We start from the raw sequence: 24,462 nt of genomic DNA on the forward strand, positions 1-24,462 counted from the left end.
TTCCTGCATAAGAACATCCAGTTGTTCTAACACCATTGCTTTTAAGCTTCATTAAGTAGGATCAGAATGGTTAGCACTACAGAGGCAATACCCTTCCATGTAACTCTACCAAACTCACTGTGAATTATGAGATTTTTCAACTCAGATGGTGGGAACACAAACTATTCCTGTTCCTATATGAGTACAAGAGATTGCTTCCTTTATTAATTTCTAATAATTTTTCTCTGGCTCAGGGAGTTTCTTCACTTGCATTCAGTGATTGGTACTCTGCAGAACACTCAAAGAGGACCCTCCACAAATATCAGGAGTTCTCTGTGCACCTCCTTTCTTCTCTGGTATTCTGCCCTGAGAAGTGTAGCTGCCTTGGCATCCCCAGACCCTATTACCTCAATTCAGGGAGACTTCTGGCTTTGCCTGGGTTTCCCTTGCTGTGCTACAGGATGGCAACTCTCCTCAGGCAGTAACAAGGGGCAATCACAGGTCTCACCTTTATTCCCTTCTCTCATAGATCACTATCCTGCCTAATATTCAGTGTCTGAAAACCAGCATTTAATATATTTTGTCCAGATATTCATTTGTTTCAGGCAGGAGGGTAAATCCAGTCTGTTACTCCATCTTGACCGGAATTGGAAGTGTGTCTTTATGGTTTGTAACTGCACTTTCATAGCTCTCTCTCCATCTCACATTTCCTCAGATCACTCTCATTTCACCAATTCTTCCTTCTCTGTCCTGTTCTAGACTTATGGATTCTATTCTTGCAGAAATCTCTATGGAGATTCTAAATGTTCTCCAAGTTTTTTAATCATTTGTATTTCTTGGTGTGTGAACTCATTGTTTTGCTCTGGCTGTTGACATTATCTATTAGGGGTTTGTAATTGTACAAACTTCTTTTCTCTTCAGTGTCTTTTCCTTTCAGTGTCTGTGCTTTTCCCATGAGAATTCTGCATGCCCTGTGTTGAAGACATACACATGTGGGTGGTTTCATTTTTGCTTCTTTTAAAGCAAAAATATTTGGAGCAACTGCTATGCATGGTGTTCAAGAATTTGTAGGAGTGTGACTGGGGCCCTGAAAGTACATTTTTTGTAGGCTTGGGACTCTGCAGTGATGCATTTCCCCCCATCTATTCCTGTTGCATATCCCCCTTTCCCTGCTGCATTCCTAAGGCCACTGGTCAGAATTTTTACTATCCCTGTGTAATGGGTGGTATGGACATTCATGGCTCCCAGGTTAAATGGCTCCAGTTAAGGAGCTCACTTAGTTTCCTTGCATGCAAAGGCCTCATAACTTCTAAGGAATGGCTATTAAATCTCTAGTCCCAAAGTCATATCACTGGTTTAGACACCCCTGCAATCATTCACTTTTATCTCCTGTTTACCCTTTGAACTCTCAGTTTCTTCATTTTTTACTAGCACCAGGAGAATTCTTTTCTTGTTGTTAACCTCAGTTAACCTCTTGTTGTCTTATTTTTTTTCAGCACTCCTCTATGAGGAATGGAAAGGGGAATTGTCCCACCAGCTCATTCTGTCAGATTGTCTAGAAGTCAGTATGGGTTTTAACTTATAAAATGTAGCATTTCTTTATCAATGAATAAAAAATTAAAAGTTGGGCTATAAAGGTCAGAATCAGGAATTCAGGGTCAAACCTATATTCTGTGTTTAGAAGTGATAAGGGAAAAGAAAATTTGTGCCTTCTTGATAAATTCTTTAGTACAAGTTTGAAATGCACTCTTTGTGGATGAGGTATATAAGTAAATAAGAATGTTATTTATTTGCATCTTTGTTCAGTGACCTTGGACATTATTTTCTTTTTTGGTAACTTACCTTGTAAAAGAGATAATACTGCTTATGAAATGGCCTGACTTTTATTTATGCAGTTGGCAAGCGCTCTTAGGACTAACTTTGGACACTATTTTCCTTTTTTTTTTTAATATCCAGATCAGAAGGCAGCACTCACAGAAATGCTAGCAGGTAGGTAAATTGGAAGGCATCTTAAGATACATGTTGAAAATTAAGAATGAATAATTCACAATGTCTAGATACTGTTTGAACAGCTAAGTTTGGCAAAGTAATCCACTGAAAACCAGGCTACTAGTATATAGTAATTTAGTTTCTAGTAAATTAGTCTTTTATTCATTTAATAAATACTTATTGGAAGTCTACTCTGAGGAAACAAGGAATAAAATGGCTGACTCTAATAAAAGACAGGATATGTATAATTAGTAAAGAAAAAGGATGTATAGTGCCTGGAAATTACCCAACTTGGGTTATATTTATGTACTGCTTGGGTAAACAAACAAGCAAATGCTTGACATTTGATAGATTGTACATGACAGAACTCATGTATAAATTTCTATAATAATTTTGGGTTGATGAGAACTAATTACACTGACTTAGCTGTGCTTTTCTTTTAATCATTAATAAATAGCATATTGTCCCCGTTAATATTTCTTAACCATAAATTCTGTCCTTACTGTTTTATAACTGCTATACCAACATTCTATTCTAGTACATTATCTAATGTAACTTTTCACCCCCTTACTTTCAACCTTTTATTTAATTTGGTCTCCTGAAAACAGCCTGCCAATGGAATTTTAAACTATGTAACCTCAAGAGTTTCTCAGTAGTTGAATTGAATATGTTTATATACTTATATGTTTGCTGATATGTTTAGACTAAATTCTACCATTTTGTTTTGTTTTTTTCTATTTATCATGCTTTTTCAGTATTTTCTCTTTCTACTTTCATGTATTCCATCATATTGATTGTGCTTTCATTGTTTTTTCTTTCCTTCTATCAATTTGGTCATTATATGTTCTAGTTATATTCTTTAATTCTTTAATTATTATATTATGATTTATTAAATTATTAAAATTAAATGTAGATAAAGTTACAATTTTAGATATAAAAGTACTTATAACCTTCTTCTAACAATTTATGGATCTTAGACCATTAAACGTTATACTCTTTTCTTCACTCTTCCATAGCATTATCATTTGGCTTTCAGTTACTCCTGAATTTTAACCTGATACAAATAAGTCATCATTATCATTATTATATTTAATCAAAACATACTAGGATTTCACTATATATTTGTAACTTATTTACTCACTATTCTTTTTTGAATTTAATTCCATTTTTTTAATGTTCAACCTCCCTTTTGGTGAAGTACCTCTCTTAGAATTTCCATCAGTGAGTCTGTGTGTAGTAAACTATTTATCTTATCCACCTAAAATTATCTTTATTTTCACTCTTGAGTATGAGTTTATGTAGTATGGACTTCTATGCTGAGAGTTATTTTGCCTTCGCTATTTGAAGATATGTCAGTGTAGTGTGGCATTTACTATTGTTGATGATAAATCTTCTGTTAGTGTGTTGATTCATTTATTCCTTTACGATTAATAGGAGTTTTACCTAGTCATTGCATTCTTATTGCTGCATAACAAATTACCACACACTCAGTGACTTAAACAACATTCATTTACTATGAGCAAGTTCTGTAAGTCAGAAATCCAGGTGGATTTGGCTGGGTTGTCACAAGTCTGACCTGAAGGCCTGAAGGCCAGGCTGGGATCATAGCTCATTTGGGTTGTAAGAAAAATCCAATTTCTTGCAGCTGTAGGTCTGAGGTATCTCTTTCCTTGTTGCCTGTCTGCTTGGAGCCCCTCCGTCTCCCAGAGGACACCTGCATTGCTACTTATGTACCTCCCTTCACCTTTAAAGAAACAAGAGTAATATAAGTATTCCTAAGGCTTTGACTCTCTCTTAATTTCTTTCCTCTACCAGCAGGAGAAAACTCTACTTGTAAAGAGCTGACCTGATTGGGTCAGGCCCACCAAAATAATCTCTGTATTTTAAGGCCAACAGATTTGGAGCTTTAATTACATTTGCAAAATCTTTTCAGAGCAGTACTTTGAAAAGTGTTTGAGTAACCAAGGAATGGGAATCTTAGAATTCTGCCTAACATAGCCATTGTTAGAATTCTGCCTAACATAGCCTGTACATGTATTCCTTGTCCTTAGAGTTGTTATTTTGTTATAATGTATTCTGGTAGAGATTTTTTTTTAAATCATGAGCTGGACCCAGTATTTTCTTTCAGTGTGAAGACTCATACCTTTCTTCAATTTTGGAAAAGTTCTAGACAATTTTTTTCTTCAGATACTGACTCTCCCCCATTCTAAATTTTCTGTGTCTAAATTGTTCCATGTTTCTTAACTGGACTTTTATGTATATTTTATATTCTGTTTAGTGTTCTAGGTGATTTCCCTAAATTCAAAATCAACAATTTTTTTTTCAGTTCTGTCATGTGTTTTTTTATTGAGGTATAGTTGATTTATAAAATTATATGTTTCAGGTATACAACATAGTGATTAATAATTTTTATAAGGATTATGCTACATTTATTGTTATTATAAAATATTGGCAATATTCCCTGTGCTGCACAATATACCCATGTAGCTTATATATTTTATACATAGTAGTTGATACCTCTTAATTGCCTATCCCTCTCTTGTCCCTTGCCCTCTTGCTATCTCCACTGGTAACCACTAGTTTGTTCTCTATATATGTGACTCTACTTTTGTTATATTCACTAGTTCATTTCACTTTTTATATTACACAGGTAAGTGATAACATGCAGTATTTGTCTTTCCCTGACTTACTTCATTAAGCATAATACCTTCCAAGTCCATCCATATTGTTGCAAATGGCAAAATTTCTTTCTTTTTAATAGATGAGTAATATTCTATTGTGTGTAAATATACCACATCCTCTTTATCCATTCATCTGTTGATGAACACAACTTTGCTTCCATATCTTGGCTATTGTAAATAATGCTGCTACAAGCATTGGGGTATGTGTATCTTTTTGAAGTAGTATTTTCATTTCTTCAATATATACTCAGGAGTGAAATGACTAGATCATGTGATAGTTCTATTTTTAGTTTTTTGACGAACCTCATACTGTATTCCACAGTGTTTGCACCAATTTACATTCCCACCAACAGTGTATGAGAGTTCCCTTTACTTCACATCCTCACTAACATTTGTTATTTGTGGTCTTTTTTTTTTTTTTTTTAAGATGTTGAGGGTAGGAGTTTATTAAATAATTAATTTAATTTTGCTGTGTTGGGTCTTAGTTTCTGTGCGAGGGCCTTCTCTAATTGTGGCAAGCGGGGACCACTCTTCATCGCAGTGTGTGGGCCTCTCACTATCGCGGCCTCTCTTGTTGTGGAGCACAGGCTCCAGACGCGCAGGCTCAGTAGTTGTGGCTCACAGGCCCAGTTGCTTCGCGGCATGTGGGATCCTCCCAGACCAGGGCTCAAACCCGTCTCCCCTGCATTAGCAGGCAGACTCTCAACCACTGTGCCACCAGGGAAGCCCCTTTGTGGTCTTTTTGATGATAGCCATTCTCACAGATGTGAGATGATAGCTTGTTGTGGTTTTGATTTGCGTTTCTCTGATGATTAGTGATGTTTAGCATCTTTCCATGTGTCTGTTAGCTTATGTATATCTTCTTTGAAAAAATGTCCATTCAAGTCTTCTGCACATTTTTTTAATCGGTTATTTGGTTTTTTGATTTTGAGTTGGATGCGCTATATATTTTGTATATTAACCCCTTTTCGGTCATATTACTTGCAAATATTTTCTCCCATTAAGTAGGTTGTCTTTTTGTTTTCTCATTGGTTTTCTTTGCTCTGCAAAACCTTTTAAGTTTACTTAGGTCCCATTTGTTTATTTTTGCTTTTGTTTCCTTTGCCTTAGGAGACAGATCCAAAAAGCCATTGCTACAATTTATGTCAAAGAGTGTTCTGTCTACATTCTCTTCTAGGAGTTTTATGATTTCTGGTTTTAATTCATTTTGAGTTTATTTTTGTATATGGTGTAATAAAATATTCTATCTCATTCTTTTAGATACAGATGTACAGTTTTCCCAGCACCAGTTACTGACAAGACTGTCTTTTCTCCACTGTATATTCTTGCCTCCTTTTTTGTAGGTTAATTGACCATAAGTGTGTGGGTTTATTTCTGAGCTCTCTGTTCTGTTCCAATGATCTACATGTCTGTTTTGCTGCCAGTACCAAACTATTTTGATTACTGTAGCTTTGTAATATAGTCTGAAATTAGGGCGTGTGATACCTCCAGTTCTGTCCTTCCTTCTCAAGATTGTATTGGCTATCAGTGGTCTTTTGTGTTTCCATACAAATTCTAGAATTATTTGTTCTAGTTCTGTGAAAAATGCCATTGGTATTTTGATGGGGATTGCATTGAATCTGTACATTGCCTTGGGTAATAGGATCATTTTAACAATATTAATTCTTCCAGTCCAAGAACATAGTATATCTTTCCATCTGTTGTGTCATCATCAATTTCTTTTATTAGTGCCATAGTTTTCTGAGTACAGGTCTTTTGCCTCCTTAGGTAGGTTTCTTCCCAGGTATTTTCTTCTTTTTGATGGAATGGTAAATGGGATTGTTTCCTTAATTTCTCTTTATGATAGTTTGTTGCTAGTGTATAGAAATGCAACAGATTTCTGTATATTAATTTTGTATCCTGCAACTTTACTGAATTCATTGATGAGAATTTTCTATGTATAGTATCATTTCATCTGCAAAAAAGTGACAGTTTTACTTCTTCCTTTCCAACTTGGATTCCTTTTATTTCTTTTTCTTGTCTGATTGCTATGGCTAGGAATGCTGTTACTGTGTTGAACAAAAGTGGTGACAGTGAACATCTTTGTCTTCTTCCTTTTCTTAAAGGAAATGCTTTCAGATTTTCACCATTGAGTATGATGTTAGCTGTGGGCTTATCACATGTGGCCTTTATTATGTTGAGGTGTGTTCCCCCTATGCCCACTTTCTGGAGAGTTTTTATCAGAAATGAAAGTTGAATTTTGTACCCAGAATCTTTTTCTGCACCTATGGATATGATTTTTATTCTTCAACTTGTTCACGTAGCATATCACATTGATTGAATTATGGATAATGAACCATCCTTGCATCCCTGGGATAAATCCCTCTTGATCATGGTGTATCATCCTTTTAATGTATTGTTGGATTTTGTTTGCTAATATTTTGTCTGGGATTTTTGCATCTGTGTTCATCAGTGATATTGGCCTGTAGTTTTCTTTTTCTTCCTTCCTTCCTTCCTTTCTTTCTTTTCTTTCTTTCTTTCTTTCTTTCTTTCTTTCTTTCTTTCTTTCTTTTTTTCTCTCTTTCTTTCTCTCTTTCTTTCTTCCTTCCTTCCTTCCTTCCATCCTTCCTTCCTTCCTTTCTTTTTACTGGTTTTGATATCATGAGGATGCTGGCCTTGTAGAATGAGTTTGGAAGCATTCCTTACTCTGCAATTTTTTAAAATAGTTTGAGAAGAATGGGTGTTAACTTTTCTCTAAATGTTTGGTCCAATTCACCTGTAAAACCATCTGGTCCTGGACTTTTGTTTGCTGGGAGTTTTAAAATCACAGTTTCAATTTCATTACTGATTATTTATCCATTCACATTTTCTATTTCTTCCTGGTTCAGTCTTGGGACATTGTACATTTCTAGGAGTTTGTCCATTTCTTCTAGATTGTTGATTTTATTGACATATAGTTTCTCTTAGTAGTCTCTTATGATCCTTGTATTTCTGTGATGTCAGTTGTAACTTCTCTTTTATTTCTGATTTTATTGATTTGGATTCTCTCTTTTTTTCTTGATGAGTCTGGCTAAAGTTTTTATCAATTTGGTGTATATTTTCAAAGAGCCAGCTCTTAGTTGCATTGATCTTTTCTATTTTTTTCTTCTGTCTCTATTTCATATATTTCTACTCTGATCTTTATGGTTCCTTTCCTTCTGCTATTTGGGGTTTTGTTTGTTCTTCTTTTTCTAGTTCCTTTAAGTATAAGGTTAGGTTGTTTATTTGAGATTTTTCTTGTTTCCCTAGGTAAGCTTGTATAATTATAAACTTCCTTCTTAGAACTGCTTTTGTTGCATCCCATAGATTTTGGATGGTTGTGTTTTCATTTTCATTTATTTCCAGGTATTTTTTTTTTAATCTTCTCTTTGATTTCTTCAGTGATCCATTGGATATTTAGTAGAATATTGTTTAGCCTCCACGCATTTGTGTTTTCTGCAGTTTTCTTTTCTTATAGTTGATTTCTAGTCTTGTAGTGTTGTGGTCAGAAAAGATGCTTGATATGATTTCAGTGTTTCTTAAATTTACCGAGGCTTGTTTTGTGGCTTAGCATGAACTCTGTCCTGGAGAATTTTCCTTGCGCACCTGAAAAGAATGTGTATTCTTCAGCTTTTGGATGGAATGTTCTATATATATCTATTAAGTTGATCTGTTGTAATATGTCATTTAATATTTCCTTATTGATTTTCTGTCTAGATGATCTGTTTGTTGATCTAAGTTGGGTGTTAAAATTCCCTACTATTATTGTGTTATTCTCGATTTCTCCATTTATTTTTGTTGAAATTTGCTTCAGTTATTTGGGTGCTCCTATGTTGGGTGCATATATATTTACAATTGTTATATCTTCTTGGATTGAACCCTTGATTGTTATATCATATTCTTCTTTGTCTCTTCTAACAGCCTTTGCTTTAAAGTCTATTTTATCTACTATAAGTAATGCTACCCAAACTTTCTTTTAATTTTCTTTTACATGGAATACCTTTTCCATCCCCTCACTTCCAGTCTGTGTGTTTCTTTAGCACTGAATGAGTCTCTTATAGGCAGCATATATACAGGTCTATTTTTGTATCCATTCAGCCACTCTGTGTATTTTGGTTGGAACACTTAGTCCATTTTCATTTAAGTAATTATTAATATGTGCATACTTATTAATAAATATGTACTTATTAATATGTATGTACATACAAGGGAGTTCCCTTTCATGTAACTTGTTGCTTTTCCCATGCTGCTTTTTATACTCTCTATCTTTAATTTTTGCCATTTTAATTATAATGTGTCTTGTGTTGCTCTTTGGGTTGATCCTTTTGGAGACACTCTGGTTCCTGGATTTGTATTTCTGTTTCCTTATAGTCATCTATTAGGACATATTGTACAGTGCAGGGGAAAAATCCAATATTTTATAATAACTATAAATAGAGTATAACCTTTAAAAATTATGAATCACTATACTGTACACCTGTAACTTATAAAATATTGTATACCGACTGTACCTAAATTAAAAAAAATTTTAGAGCTTCCCTGGTGGTGCAGTAGTTAAGAACCCACCTGCCAATGCAGGGGACACAGATTCGAGCCCTGGTCCAGGAAGATCCCACATGCCACGAAGCAACTAAGCCCATGCACCACAACTACCGAGCCTGCACTCTAGAGCTCACGAGCCACAACTACTGAAGCCTGTGTGCCACAACTACTGAGCCTGCGCTCTAGAGCTCACGAGCCACAACTACTGAAGCCTGTGCGCCTAGAGCCCATGCTCCACAACAAGAGAAGCCACAGCAATGAGAAGCCCGTGCACCACAATGAAGAGTAGCCCCCACTCGCCACAACTAGAGAAAACCTGCACACAGCAACAGACCCAACGCAGCCAAAAAAATTAATTAATTTAAAAAAAATTTTTAAAGGAGAAAGGAAAGAAAAAGCAAACACTTGCAACCCAATGATTAAGACTACAGTTATCTATCCTGGTTGTGGGGTTAATGAATTAATGTTTTGTTAACCTTTAAGGACTGATGTTTTATTTCAAATAAAAATTTTTAATGAGGTTCTTTTTTTTTTTTTTTTTTTTTTTGCGGTACGCGGGCCTCTCACTGTTGTGGCCTCTCCCGTTGTGGAGCACAGGCTCCGGACGCACAGGCTCAGCGGCCATGGCTCACGGGCCCAGCCACTCCGCGGCATGTGGGATCATCCTGGACTGGGGCACAAACCCACATCCCCTGCATCGGCAGGCAGACTCTCAACCACTGCGCCACCAGGGAAGCCCTGAGGTTCTTTTTGACGTAACTGAACAGCATCAGGGAAAGAGTATGCCAAAACAACTTATTCCTTTTTTTCTTCCCTTTGAACTTATTTATTTTTAGACTATTAAAATGACCAAACCAGGATGAGATACCCAATAAATCTTTATGTCATTATGACTTGGTTTTGATTGCCATTCTCATAAAGCTGCACATAACTGTGACATTTATTTCTTTTTAAGAGAACTTGTAGTCTAGCCAGAATGATCTTTGAAAAATGCAAATTTAAACTCTTGATGAATTACTTTATCTAGATGTTTGATCATCAATGGATGTTATCATAAAAAGACAAACAACCAGGTATTACGTCCCTTCCACTGGAAGTGCACAATACCACCTAAGAAATATTCTTACCAAAAGAAGTAGTTGAATCTCTTTATGATTCTGTATGTAATCACCAATGTATAACTAATATAGAGGTCATGTAACTGTCACCTGGGCCTTTTGGAATGCTTGCTGTTGCATTCCTCTATCTTGGAACCCAGCTGCCATGCTGCAAGATGCTCCAGTACATGGAGAAGCTACATGCAGGCACTTTGGGTGACAACTCCAGCTGAGCTCCCAGCTGATAGTTGTCATTAGTTGACAGCATGTGAACATCCACCTATCTTAGATATCCATCTGACACATGACTACAACTGCATGAGAGACCCCAAATGAGAACTACTCAGCTGATCCCAGTCAACTCACTGAACCAAGAGAGTTAATAATAAATGTTTTGAGATACTAAATTTTGGAATGATTTTTTAAGTAGTCTTATGGACTGAATGTCTCCCCTTCCCGAATTCACATATTAAAACCCTATCCCCCAATCTGATGGTATTAGGAGTTGGGGTATTTGGGCTGAAATTAGGTTTAGATGAGGTCATGAAAGTGGGGTCTCCATGACGGGATTAGTGTTCTCATAAGGCAAGGAAGAGAGACCAGAGCGCCTTCTCTCTCTGCACCACGTGAAGACAGCAAGAAAGCAGCCACCTGCAAGCCAGGAAATAGGTTCTCGCCAGGAACCAAATTTGCTGACACCTTGATCTTGGACTTCCCAGCCTCCAGAATTTTAAGAAACAGATGTCTGCTGTTTAAGCACCCAGTCTGTAATTCCTGTACCTGGATGTCTACTACTTTTCCCAGGTTAGGGAAGTTTTCAGCTACTGTGTCTTCAAATATGTTCTCTACCCTTTTCTCTCTGTCTTCTCCTTCTGGGACTTCTATCATGTGAATGTCAATATGCTTGATGTTGTCCTGAAGGTCTCTTAAACTGTTCTCATTTCTTTTTTTTTTTTTATGTTCAGCATCAGTGATTTCCCTTACTCTTTCTGCCAGTTCCCTGATCTATTCCTCTGTATCCTTTAGTCTACTATTGATTCCTTCTAGTGTATTTTTCATTTCAGTTATTATATTCTTCATCTCTGTTTGGTTGTTCTTTAACTTCTTACTCTGTTCATCCATTCTTCTCCTGAGTTCTTTGATCCTCTTTTTGATCATTACCTTAAATTCTTTCCTGGGTAGATTGCCTGTATCCATTTCACTTAGTTCTTATGAGTTTTATCTTTGTCCTTTGTTTGGAACTTGCTTCTCTGTTGCCTCATTTCACCTAACTTGCTAGTTTGATTTCCATGTATCTGGTATGTTGATTATGTTTCCCAATCTTGAAGAAGTGACCTTTTGTAGGAGATGTCCTATGTATCCCAGCAGCACACTCCCTGTTCATTACCAGAGCTATATGCTCTAGGGTTGCTCCCTATGTGGGCTGTGTGGGTCCTTCTGTTGTGGCAGGCTGGCTACAGTAAGTGGTTTTATAGGCTTGGCTGGTCCCTGGTCTGGTTGGTTGCCAGGCCTTGCTTTGTGTGGAAGCTGTGGGCTCTTGGTTGGCAGGGCTGGGTCGCAAGACAGCTGGATGTGAAACCCTGCAGGGGTCCGAGGCTAGTGCTGGCTCACTGGTGGGTGGAGTTGGGGTCTAGGAGATCCTGGAGATGTTGCTAACCCCCCCGTGAGTGAAGCCGGTTCCTGGGGCTAGTGTTGGCCCACTGACAAAGCTAATCCTGGGGTCTGCCCACAGTGCCCAGGGGTCCCAGAGCTGCTGTCAGACCACTGGTGGGTGGGGCTAGATCCTGACACAGCTGGCTGCAGGGCCCAGTGTGTCCTGAAGCTTGTATTGGCCTTCTAGTGGGGGCGGGCACAGGCTATGGGGCTGCACTTGTCCTGGGCCTGGTGTCCACCTGCTGGTGGGTGAGCCTGGTCCTGAGTCTAGAGCAGGCTCTCTAGTGGATGGGATTATGGATTCTGGGGCTGGTGCCCGCCTACTTAGGAGTCGAGCTGGGTCCCAGGGTCTCTGGCTGCAGAACCATGGGGGTCCTGGGTCTAGTGCCTGTGCACTGCTGTTTGGGGCCTGGCCCTGCATGCTCTGGTGGGCAGGGCCATAACCAGGGGCAGCCGTGGGCTCAGGGGGTCTTAAGGCAGCCTGTCTGCTAGTGGGTGAGGCTGTGTCCCTGCCCAATTATTTCCTTGCCCTGAGCTGTCCCAGTACTGGTGCCTGTAGGATGTTGGGCGGGCATGGGACTAGTCCTGGGGCTAATGGGCTAGAAAGAGGATTCCAGAATGGTACTTGCCAGTACTGGTGTCCACGAGGTAGAATGAGCTCCCCAAAATGGCTGCCGTCAGTGTCTGTGTCACCAGGGTGAACTCTGGTTGCCTCCTGCCTCTCCGGGAGACTCTCCAAGATCAGCAGGTGGGTCTGACCCAGGCTCCATTCAACTCACCGCTTCTGCCCTGCGTCCTGGAGCGTGTGAGATTCTGTGTGTGCCCTTTAAGAATGGAGTCTATTTTCCACAGCTCTCTGGTCTCCCAAAAGTGAGCCCCATTACCCTTCAGCAAATGTTCTGGGCACTCATCTTCCCAACACAGGACTCCTGGGCTGGGCATCCTGATGTGGGGCACCTCACACCTTGGAGAGGACCCCTTCAATTGTAATTATTTTCCTATTGTGGATCACCCATCCAGGACGTATGGGTCTTGACTGTATTATGACTCTGCCACTCCTACCCATTTCCTGTGGTTCCTTCTTTATATCTTTAGTTGTAGATCCTTTCATGTAGGTTCTGGTCTTTTTCATCTATGGTTGTTCTGCAAATAGTTGTGATTTTGGTGTGAGAGAAGGTGAGCTCAATATCTTTATTCTGCCATCTTGGCCGGTCTCATTCTGTCATTACTTGTTTAATGAATTCTGTTCCTTTATTGATCTCTATGGAAATCCTAAGCATTCTTTTTTTTTTGAAGTTTTTCCTGTTACCTATAATTGTTAGTGTATGAATTCATTAGTTTGAGAGGTGAACATTACCTCTTACTGGCTTTTTTATTTGATTGTAAGTCCATCTTAAGCAGCAATGATTGTCTCATGAGAATTCTGCATATCCTGCTTTGTAGAATCCTCCTCGTCAAGATTATTTTGTTTTACCCTCCTAAGTCATAAACTTTTTTTAAAAGCTTTTAATTTTATGTTGGAGTATAGCCGATTAACAATGCTGTGATAGTATCAGGTGCACAGCAAAGCGACTCAGCCATACATATACATGTATCCATTCTCCCACAGACTCCCCCTCCCAGTCATAAACTTTTGAGGTGTTTGTTACACATGGAGATCTAGAATTCATAGGAAACATGAATTAGTATCCTGAACCTGTACAGTAAAGGCTTAAGATTCCTCTTTCTGTATTTGATGTTTTATCCCATCCATATCCCTAAAGCATTTTAAGCACCTAAGATTCCTGTGTCTCTAGGTGATCCTTTTCCGCCTATACTTCTGAAGCAATCTCCCTGCAGCATCTCTAAGACTCATGATAATACTATCTCCACTTAGTGGGTGGTATGGCCTTTCATGGCTTCCAAGGTTAGAGGAGGTGGTCAGCTCCAGTTTTCCAGGTGGGCTCCACTCCCTAACTGATTCCCCGACCTCTAGGGTCATTCAGCTTTAGTTCCTATTTACCTTTCGTGCTTTCTATATCCTCTTTTTTTTTTCAGACTATCATTAGAAATGTCGCTTCCTTCCCTTAAATCTTCATTAGCATTTTCTGTTATTTTTTTCACTATTACTCTGTGTGTTAAATAGGAGGTGGAAATTACCCTGTCAGCCCAGTCTGCCTGATTGTTTAGAAGTCAGTGAGGGTTTTAAATCACCTCCTGCAGTAATTTGTTTACTAGTGGGTAAAACATTAGGTTAGAACCTAAAGGCCAGAATCAGGCATTCAAAATCAAGCATATATTCTGAGCTGGGAAGTGACAAATCTGTTTTCCTTCTCCTCTGTTTGAGAACTTGACATTTGTATTCTCTATGGACATGGTATATTGGTAAATAAGAATGTTACTTATTTGCATACTGTAACTTAGTAATCTTTTGAAATGATGCATTAGTGGTAATTAGTGGTATAAAAGCGTTAATACAGGTTACAAAATGGTCTGACATTCATTTGTTATGGAGGCACACTTTTTTTAAAGTATTAACTTAGAAGCATTATTTTCACTTGCATTTTAGGTCCACATCAGAAAGTAGTAGCCAAACAGATACTGTCAGGTAAGTAAATTAGAAAGGATTTCTTAAAATAAGTATGTGTTAAATAATAAGATGAACAAATTGAATCAACAAGTAATTGCTAAGAATTAATTGAGCAGCAACAATTGATAAGGTACTACACACACAAAAATTCCTCTTAGTATTTGCCAACTTAGTTAAGTAGTGAGTATTTGTCTAAGTAAATCAATGTCTTCTTTTCTTCAGTTTGTTAATGTATGTTGGGAGTTTATTCTGGAGAAACAGAGGAATAAATGATTGGTGAAATGTTTATGGTGCTAACTCATAAATGGGGAAGTTTACTTCTTTAATTGGAGACTCTAGAAATCCAATATGTATGCTCATGAACAACTGAATGAGGGCTTACCCTGGTCACATAGGAAAAATTTGCTGAAGAAAAAGATTGTAAAGGAATAACAATTCTGTGTGTTCCATAGCCTTTCAGTATTACAAAGTAGTTTTAATTAGGTTTTCCATTTCCTGAAAGGTGGATATGTCTGTATAATAATACAATAATTGTTTAGTTTTCTACATCCAACAATTTTGGATGGTGTTATTCTACCTAGGTCCCTCCAAAGTACACTTAGCAGACACACCCAAATCTACAGAGTAAGCTGTCTAGGCTGCACAACAGGGTTGTTTAATTTCTTTTATTCCAGAAGAGGTCTTCCTCTTCCATTACAATGCCTGCTTTTCTTATCCTTTATCTCTCTTTTGACATTATGATCTTCTCCTTTTAGTGACACTTATGGAGTCATGAGTTACTCTCACCAAACTAAAAAAATTGATTTTCATTATTTTGTCCTCTCAATATCAGGGAGTTAACTTATGGTCCTCAAACACAGTTACTTTTTCCTCACCTTGGACGTATGTCTTATTATACTCTGTTATCGTAGAGGATAGGACTGTATAGCCAGCATGTGGCAGAGTTGTTGGTTTATGGTAAGTGCTCAATAAATATTTGTTGAATGAATGCATGATTACTTAATCTTTTCCACACACAGGCAACCAGACCAAAAAAAAATCCACAAACACAAAGGTACATAGACAAATACACACACACACACACACACACACACACACACACACAATCTATCTATAATGTTATAACTGCCCCCTTTTCTCCCTCTCTTATTATATTATCTCTCATCCTGAAACCTTGTCAACATAATTCATCTCTCCTAGGATATTAATTCACCTACATTGGGTAAGGGATGATAGAATTACCCATAGGTAAATGCACATTTCAACTAGAGTAGTATAATTTGGAATGTTAATCCACTGGTCTAGCCTTCAGGCTTGGTATATACCAGGGAAACATTTTTAGGATCATTTTATTCATTTATATTTAAAGAATGTCACTTGACTCTACTGCTATGTTTTACTAACATAACATCCACTATCGTTTTCAGGTCATTTATTTTTGGAATAATCTTTTTCTGGTAGAAAGTCAGTGGGAAAGACTGTTGAGGTCAAAGAATGCAGGGAGGTGGGATGAATCCCAGTATATGTTATATTAGTACCACTTTAGGTCTAATTAATTTTTTAAATATCTAAAATTCAATATTTTCATTCTTCTAAACAACAGAAGAATATTAGATCACCTACACAACTCCCCCTCCATTTGTCAGTTATTATTATTATCATTTTATATTAAATGTGAATACTTACTAGGGTTTAACAACATATTTACCAATTGCTTTGGTCACCATTCATTCTTTTTTTTTAATGGTATTTAACCCTGAATTTTATTTTATTTATTTATTTTAGATTTTTGGCCGCACTGCATGGCTTGCGGGATCTTAGATCCCCATCCAGGGACTGTACCTGGGCCACAGCAGTGAAAACACTGAGTCCCAACCACTGGACTGCCAGGGAACTCCCACTATTCATTCCTGAGTCCGTTTTTTTTTTTTTTTTTATTTCAATTTCCTTCTTCCTGAAGTACAACGCTTTTAATTTTAGTTTCTGTGATTATAAGCATTTGATATTAAATGTCTGAACATGTCTTTTTCACACTCATCTTTGAAAGGCAACTTAGATGGTTACAGACTTGTGGTTGGGAGTCACTTTCCACAGCTCTTTTAAAGTATTGTGTTGCTGTAATGTGACATTTACTGGCATTGATGAGACCTCAGTTGACAGTCTGATTAACTTATTTATTCCCTTTCAATTAATGTGTTTACTCTAAGTGACTTCTAAGATTTCCTCTGTCCTGAACGTTTTGTTATTTTATTATGATATGTTCTGATAGAATTTGTTTTTATTTACGCTGCTCTGGATTCCATATAGTATTTAGATACCAGCATTCAGGTCATTAATTCTGGGAAAACAATCAGTCATTTCTTTAATTATCACCTCTTTTCCATTCTTTATCTTTTCTGCATCTGAAATGACTATATTTGGGAGAGTCTTCTCACTTTATCCTCCGTAGTTGTTAACCGGGCTGTTCATATGCTATGCTTTTTCATGTCTGTCTCTGCCACTGATTTCTTCATATTAGTTTCCAAATCACCCATTCTCTTAACAGCTATCCTTTTCTTGCCTTACTTCTGCCTGAATCTCTGTGGAGATTCTAAATGTTTCTATTAAAGGTTTTTTATATTATCCATCGATCTCAATATGTGAATTTTTTGTTCTGCTGTGCTGTGCCTGTGGGCACTTAACACACAGTTGTTTGTAATTTAGACTTGTAAGCTCATCCTCAGGGGCAATGATTGTTCTCATGGGAACTCTGCACACCCCGAGTTGTAGAGGCATACGTTAGGAAGAGGGAAATGTTTCAGCTTTCCCTGTCTTGGGGCATGAATGTTTTAATATTTTCTATGCTTGCTAGTTCAAATTTGTGGGTAATGAAATTGAGGAATTGTGGTCCTGCCTCTATAGATGATGGAGGTCTGGGGTCCTGCATCTCTAGGTGATCCTTTTCCATCCACATGGCTGAGACAATTTGCCTATTGCATTCCCAGTGGCCATACCTTTTGTTAACTCCATTCAAGACTACCAGGCTTGGGCTTCACTCTAGCTTTCTAACATCTAAATATCTGTACCCTAAACTCCTACCAAGCTAGGGTTATTAAAATCATATCCCTTAGGGTACAAGTAATTCAGAGTCTCTTGTAGTCATTCAGATTTTGCTCCTGTTTTCTCTCTGAATTTCTAGTTTCTTCATTTTTTACTGACAGACAAAGAGCCTTTTCTGGCTGTCAATCTCAGTTCGGTATTAAATTTTTGCGCTATTATCTTCAGCTTTTCTGCAGAGTAGAAACGGGAAACTTTCCTTGTGGAATAGAAAGGGGAACTTATTCTGTCAGTTAAGTCTGATAGTTTGCCCAGAAGTAAATGTGAATGTTAATTTGCAAAATGTGGCAATTTACTTGTCAACAAATAAAAAGCTAACTTGTAACTGGAAGGCCAAATTTAGGCATTCAGAATCAAACTTATATACTGTGCTTAGAGGTGATAAAGAAAACAATGCATCTCTGCTGTCTTGATACGTTTCCCCACTGGAGGATTTAAATTTTGCACTATGTGTTGCACTTGGTATTGGGTAAATAAGATTGCTACTTATTTTCCTGCCCCAGGTGTTAAAAGAGTTAGTTTTGGTATGAAATGGCTTGATCTTCATTCTTAAGTAGGCAGTTTTCTTAGTATTAACTTTTGGACATTTTTATTTTTATTTAGATCAAGTTCAGAAAGTAGTTCAAGTTCAAATACCAGCACGTAAGTGACATAAGAAATGTTTCTTATAAGTATATGTTGAAAATAAGAATGAACAAAAGATTGTTTAATATTTTTTGAGCAGCCACAATTGATAAAGTACTACACTAAAAACAACTTATTAATATTTTCCATTCTGGGAATGAGTATTAATTAACTCAGTCTTTTCTTCAGTTTATTAAATTTTTATTGATTGCCTACTCTTTTGATACCTAGGGAAAAACTAGTTGTCTAATGAGAGACAAGATATTTATGATTATTTTGTGAAACTAACTCATAGAGCATTTTTGCATGTTTTATGATGAAATACAAAGGGAAATATTACTTTTTTGTTTAGATTATATTTATACCCACAAACTCAATATGAACAATTGAGTGAATTATTACCCCAATCAGGAGGAGTTTATCTAAGAGACAGTTATCATAAACACACTAAAATTCTACGTTTTCCACATTCCTCACCTCAGTCCAACAGCCCTCAATTGTGTTAATAAGCGTTCTCTGAGTTTTCAGTTTCCCGTGTGGCCTTGTGATCCTTCTGAAGTCATCTAATATATACTGATTTGCTAATCTTCTTTTCTCCCTTGTAGAGTGTTAGTTTTCTTGTCCTGCCTGGCGTTTTTCCTTAAAGTGTCTTCTTTTAGTTACATTCAATCCACTGATATTCCAGAATATCCTTCATACCCACAGGTTGTTTTCAGGCTACACCCCACCACATTATATAGTTTCTATCGTCCCTGATGAAGTCACCCCCTCCATTTGGGAGGCTATTGGCATTTCTCTATCCTTTATTCTGTTGTTTTTGTATGTTTCCTAACATAATTACCTTTTTATAGATATTATTTTCTCCAAACAAAGTATGAAGAAAAAAGCTGATTTTCTTTATTGCCTCCACTCTGTCACCATTACCAGGGGATTTGTGATATAGTGCTCAAGCACTCTAATACTTCCAAACTTCTGCTTACCTAAATAAAGCATTAATTTGCCGATACACTCTGAAATTGCTTGAGGATAATGGCCATGTGTATTTTGCGAACTAATTTGTAGTTAGCACCTAGCAGAGTAAATGCTCAATAAATACTTGCTTAGTGAATGAACATCACATCCATCTTGAACTTCATATACACACATAACTGACGTTATAACTACTCCAGTTGTCCCCTCACATTCTCTCTCATTATAGAGTATGTCATTTGCACGGTCATCCTCTTCTAGAAGTGGTATTCAAGATTGAGGGATAGTCATCATCCATGGGACAATATATATTGCATTTGAAGAGTGTAATCTGGAGTGTTAACCCATAAGTCTAGCTTGTGTTTAGCATATACCAAAAAAAGCATTCTTGGATTATTATTTATTTTAAATTTAATAAGCTAGGCAGACATAGTTGCTCTGCGTACTGTTATAGCACCCATTATATTTTCTTTTTTCCCTGTTTTAAAAATTTTGAAAGCCAGTGGGAGATGTTGGTAGAACCAACTCCTTGGGTAAACACTACCACGACAAAAAAATTTTTTAAAGCCAGAAATACGACGGGTTATGTATCCAGTAGACTCACAAATCTATATATATAAATCCCTTCATTGGTTTGGGGAGAACTAACTGTATTAAATAGGGGAGTTTCATGGTCAGAATAGTAGGAAAAATCTAGTATAAGTTTTGAAGATATAAAATAGCAGAGGTAGGGAAAGGATAGGAGGGGTAAAATTATGCCACTCTTAGCACTGAATTCTCTCCCTAATCTTACTACCTATATTATCTTCTTTGTCAATTAAACTCAATTAATTTGTCTTCAATATATTCTTTTTCATTCTTTTGGTTGGGGGATCAGAAATAAGAAATCTGTGGATATAAAAACGGAAAAGAGGCTTTAGAATTTGATTTTGACTCTGGTAATAATGAGTATAAAAATAGAAATGTGGCAGATACTTCTTTATTACCACAATTTTGAAGGGAAAGAAGAAGAAACCGCCATAAAAATATATCTTTGTCAGACTGTATTATATCGTGATAAATGCATTATTTCCTTATTTATTTAGCTCCAAGTCACAGAAAAGCAGTGAAACACTTAACAGTAGGCAAGTACATTAGGAAATATCTCGTAAAATAACTTGCTTTATATTAAAATGAAATTTATAATCCACAACTAATTCCTAAATATTTATTGGTTAGATGAATTCATAAAGTACTGCACCAAAAATAATGTTTTAATCTTTACTAATCTTGTTATTAATGAGTATTTAAATCATTTTTTAAAGACTTTTAGCCTTTTTTCCTCAGTTTAGTAAAATTCTCTTAAGTTTGTTGGGAACTTGCTCTTGTGGACAGAATGGAATTAGAGTTGACTCTAATAAGATATATTATATGTAAATTAGTCTTTTAAATGAATTCATAATCAAGCCACTTTATCCAGTAGGCACTGTAGCCAAAATGCTTAAGGCCTATGAGTTTCCAAGTGCCGAAACCAAAACACTTTACCATATGAAAAAATTTAAAAATGACTGGCTGCAAGATATGGAAAAAGTAAAATTGATATGTATTTAAATTTCTAAAAACATACAAAGATTTGACTTGTTATATTCAAGAACATTTCATTGCATGTGGAAAAAATATTAGATTTTCTCATTTGCAAGTACTTCTGATTAAATACGATGGTTTCCCAAAAATCACAATTGATAGTAAATAAGTTACTCACAGCTAAATAATTTCACAAGCAAAATTGTAAAAATTCTTCTAGAATTATTTTTCTTTTTCCATATGAATTTTTCACTTGGCAGTATGCCAACTGTATGTTTTGCAGTGGGAGGTAATGTATTTGTTATACCTAAGTACCTAAGCACATGTGTCTTTGTTCTCTTCCACAGTAACTAATAATTCCTTCAGAAGGCAATGGATATTACTGGGGATCTCACTGAGAAATGAAAATGCAGCCTTTTCTCCCCTGGTCACAACTGAAGGAAGCAATAAACCAAGATGGACCGATTTGCAGGAGCGTCTGTTTTTATTTCCTTCTCCACCCCTGAGGCGCGGTTTTGCCATTTCAGGGCCCTTGACTGCAGACAGTCAGTCACAACTCCCACTGACTCCCTGAGCTCTTCTCCACAGCTCTCTCCACCACCCACTCGGATTTACTGCCTGGGGCCCCAGATGCTGGGGATCTGCATCAACTGCTCTCACTCAGGAAGGGATCTGGGCACGGACTGTGTTCCTTCTCCGGGTCCTTCTCACTGGACTCGGCTGGCTGCACGCAGATCTCAGTTAATGCAGTCATTTGACCACCTCACCCTCCCCACAACCACAGAACCAGGGCTTCTCAGGGAAGCTGTGCTCCTTCTGGGGACTGTGCTTTACCTTCCAGGCCTCTCCCTCTGATTACCACCTTTCTCTTGCCCCTCGGCTGGGTGACCTGCAGGGTGAATCCCAGAAGGCAGAAGGACCCAGAGAGCTTGGGCTTGGGTCTCAGGGGCAAAGATTAATCCCTTATCAGAGTTTGGTATGAAGATTGATAAACCGAGTTAGGAAAAATATCATTTTCCATTTTCTCAAAGAGTGTATAAAATTGCTCAGTTTTTCAATTAAATATTTGGCCAAATTCATCAATGGAGCTAGAGTTTTCTTTGTCGGAAGATTTTAAATTATGGATTCAATTTCTTTTAACAGATAAGGGACTATTTAGATTTTCCATTCGGGTGATATTTTTTTCACAAGTTGTATTTTTAAAGGGGTTTATTTGATTTAGTTTTAATTAATTTGGTAGTGTATATATATGTCCATGCCATACTCTCACTTTGTCCCAGCATACCCTGCCCCCTCCCCGTGTCCTCAAGTCCATTTATATATGTGTTAGCGTATGGTATTTGTTTTTCTCTTTCTGTCTGACTTCACTCTGTATGACAGTCTCTAGGTCCATCCATCTCACTACAAATAACTCAATTTCGTTTCTTTTTATGGCCAGTGTTTTTTAAATTGGAGTGTTAAAAGGATTTACATTTAATATAATTTCTGATACTGTTGGTTTTAAAAAGTCTATCATTTTGTTACGTGTCCTCTATTTGTCCCACATTTCTTTGTTCTTTTGGGGGTTTTTTTCCCCTCTGTTTTTCTTTTAGGTTAATTGAGCAATAAACTACTTTTTCTTTTCTATGGTTTTTAGCTGTCCTTTTTTATATCATTAACACTTTTTGGTAGCTGTTCCAGAGGTTACAATGTGTATCCTTAATTCATCACAGTCTACCTTGAATTAGTATTTTCCTACTTAACAAAAAACAAAAGAACTTTACAACAGCATGGTTCCTGTTACCTCCTCCTGCCCTTGGTGCTACTACATTTAATTCTACATATTTTATAAATTCCATGTATACATTGCTGTTTTTTTCACCTGAAGCAGTCAATAGTGTTTTCAAAATTTTTATATGGCTTTTTATATTTACCCACATGTTTACCCTTTCTGTTGCTCTTCATTTCTTCTTATAATCTTATAATACGGGATCACTTCCCTCAGCTTGGATAACCTTCTCTAGTATTGCAGTGTGCTTCTGATGGTGACAATTTCTTTCATCTTTTTTTTTTCTGCTTGAAAAATTTTTTTATTTTCTTTTCAACGAGATACAATTATTGCACACAGAATTCTAAATTGCCATTTTTTCCCTTTCAGCAGTGTTTAATCTATTATCTTCTGGGTTTCATTATTTTTGATGAGAATTCAGTTATTATTCTTTTTGGTATACTGGATTGTAATGTGTCTCCTCACACACCCAGGCACTCCTAAGATATTTTTCCATGTCTTTGGTTTTTGGAAGTTTGATCATGATATGCTTAAGGGTGTTTTTCTTTGAATTTACCCTAACTTGTATTCAAGTAACCTCTTGGATCTATTACTTAATGTCTTTCAACAATTTTGGAAAATTCTCAGCCATTAAGTATGTCTTCATATCTTTCTTTTGACCCATTCTCTTTTTTCCCTTAGGGAACTCCAGTTACACATTTTCCTGATTATTAGATACTGTCTCATAAATCTTTGAAGTTCTGTTTTGTTTTTTAAATTATTTTTCCTATTTTAATTCAGTTTGGATAATTTCTGATGCCCTATCTTAAGCTCACTGATTCCTTCTGCTGTGTCCAATCTTCTGTAACCTCATCCAATGATTTTTTTAAGTCTTAGAATTTCCATTTGGTTCTTCTTTTAGTTTCCCTTCTTCTGTTGAAATTATTGACTTTAAATCCTTTTTGTCTATTTTGTTCTTCACATGCTGTAACATGTTTACGACAGTTATTTTAAAGTTCTGATCTACCAAATCAAATACTCCCATTTTAATGTGCTTGATACATGCCCTTGGATATGTGTTGTTTGGTATGTGTTTTTATCATGATAATGTCCTACATATTTGATGCATTCTTTTTTACTATTTTCAATCAATACTGATGTTTGTAATATTTAATTCACGTGGGTATATACATATTAATATAAAATGCATTATTTATAATATTTATAAATATATATTTATAAAATATTTCATTCAAACTGCTACACAGTATTTCATATTGTACATCTATTAAAATTTTTCTCCATTTTCTTTAGTGATTAATGAGTAAGTTGCTTACAGCTCCCACTATCACAGATGATACTGCTGACAGCCTTGTACATGTTCCTGATAGTTCTTTGCAAGAGTTTCTCTGGAGTATTTTTTATGTACAGATGGATGTATGTTGGCTAATTATTCTGTCATGTGATCACCACTACATCCAATAAATAGCATGTTTCCATCACTCCACAGAAATTCCCTTGTTCTTGTTTGCAGTCAGTCCTTCCTCCACCTTTAGTCCCAAGGTAACCAATGATCTCTTTCTGTCAATATAGTCTTGCCTTTCACAGTATTTCATATACATGACATCATGTATATGAGGGCTTTAAGCTGTCTGCAGATCCATAGCTTTCAGAGTTCCCTTCTCCTTTAATTTCCAGTTTCTTTGACAGCCCCAGGTTTTGACCTTTGAAACCTCAAGCCAGAAAGCTCCTACTTTCTGCCGCCTGAGCCTGTGTGAAGGCTGGGGAGTAAATTGAGTCAAAAGTGCAGAACACTCACACATCCCACCAAGAGCAGTTCTGCCCTTTTTAAGAGTAGACCGCCATCTTATTTCTTTTTTGTTTGCCTTTTTTTGTTTTGTTTTGTTTTTTGAGGCAAGGAATATGACTTTATTTGGAAAGCCCACAGACTGAGAA

At 36.8% G+C, this 24,462-nt stretch overlaps 1 protein-coding gene across 1 annotated transcript; it reads left to right on the forward strand.

The window, feature by feature from the left end:
- The first annotated feature begins 1,869 nt into the window (after positions 1–1,869).
- Positions 1,870–23,823, forward strand: LOC149744453 (uncharacterized). The gene is made up of 4 exons (XM_089903781.1): positions 1,870–1,968; positions 14,487–14,525; positions 18,207–18,245; positions 21,107–23,823. Exons 1-4 carry the CDS (start codon positions 1,959–1,961, stop codon positions 21,331–21,333), a joined length of 315 nt encoding a protein of 104 aa, XP_089759907.1. The 5' UTR covers positions 1,870–1,958; the 3' UTR covers positions 21,334–23,823.
- The last annotated feature ends 639 nt before the right edge of the window (positions 23,824–24,462 follow it).

The sequence above is a fragment of the Delphinapterus leucas genome, chromosome 21 (assembly GCF_059928025.1).
Source record: "Delphinapterus leucas isolate spDelLeu-1000000601 "Yukka" chromosome 21, BTC_Dleu_Yukka2, whole genome shotgun sequence".
Classification (NCBI taxonomy): Eukaryota; Metazoa; Chordata; class Mammalia; order Artiodactyla; family Monodontidae; genus Delphinapterus; species Delphinapterus leucas.

Bases quoted from the DNA above. Each gene is read 5' to 3' on its own strand.
- LOC149744453 (XM_089903781.1), top strand. The intron at 14,526-18,206 runs GTAAGTAAATTA...ATTTTTATTTAG, and splicing joins AGCCAAACAGATACTGTCAG to ATCAAGTTCAGAAAGTAGTT. The intron at 18,246-21,106 runs GTAAGTGACATA...TCTCTTCCACAG, and splicing joins TCAAGTTCAAATACCAGCAC to TAACTAATAATTCCTTCAGA.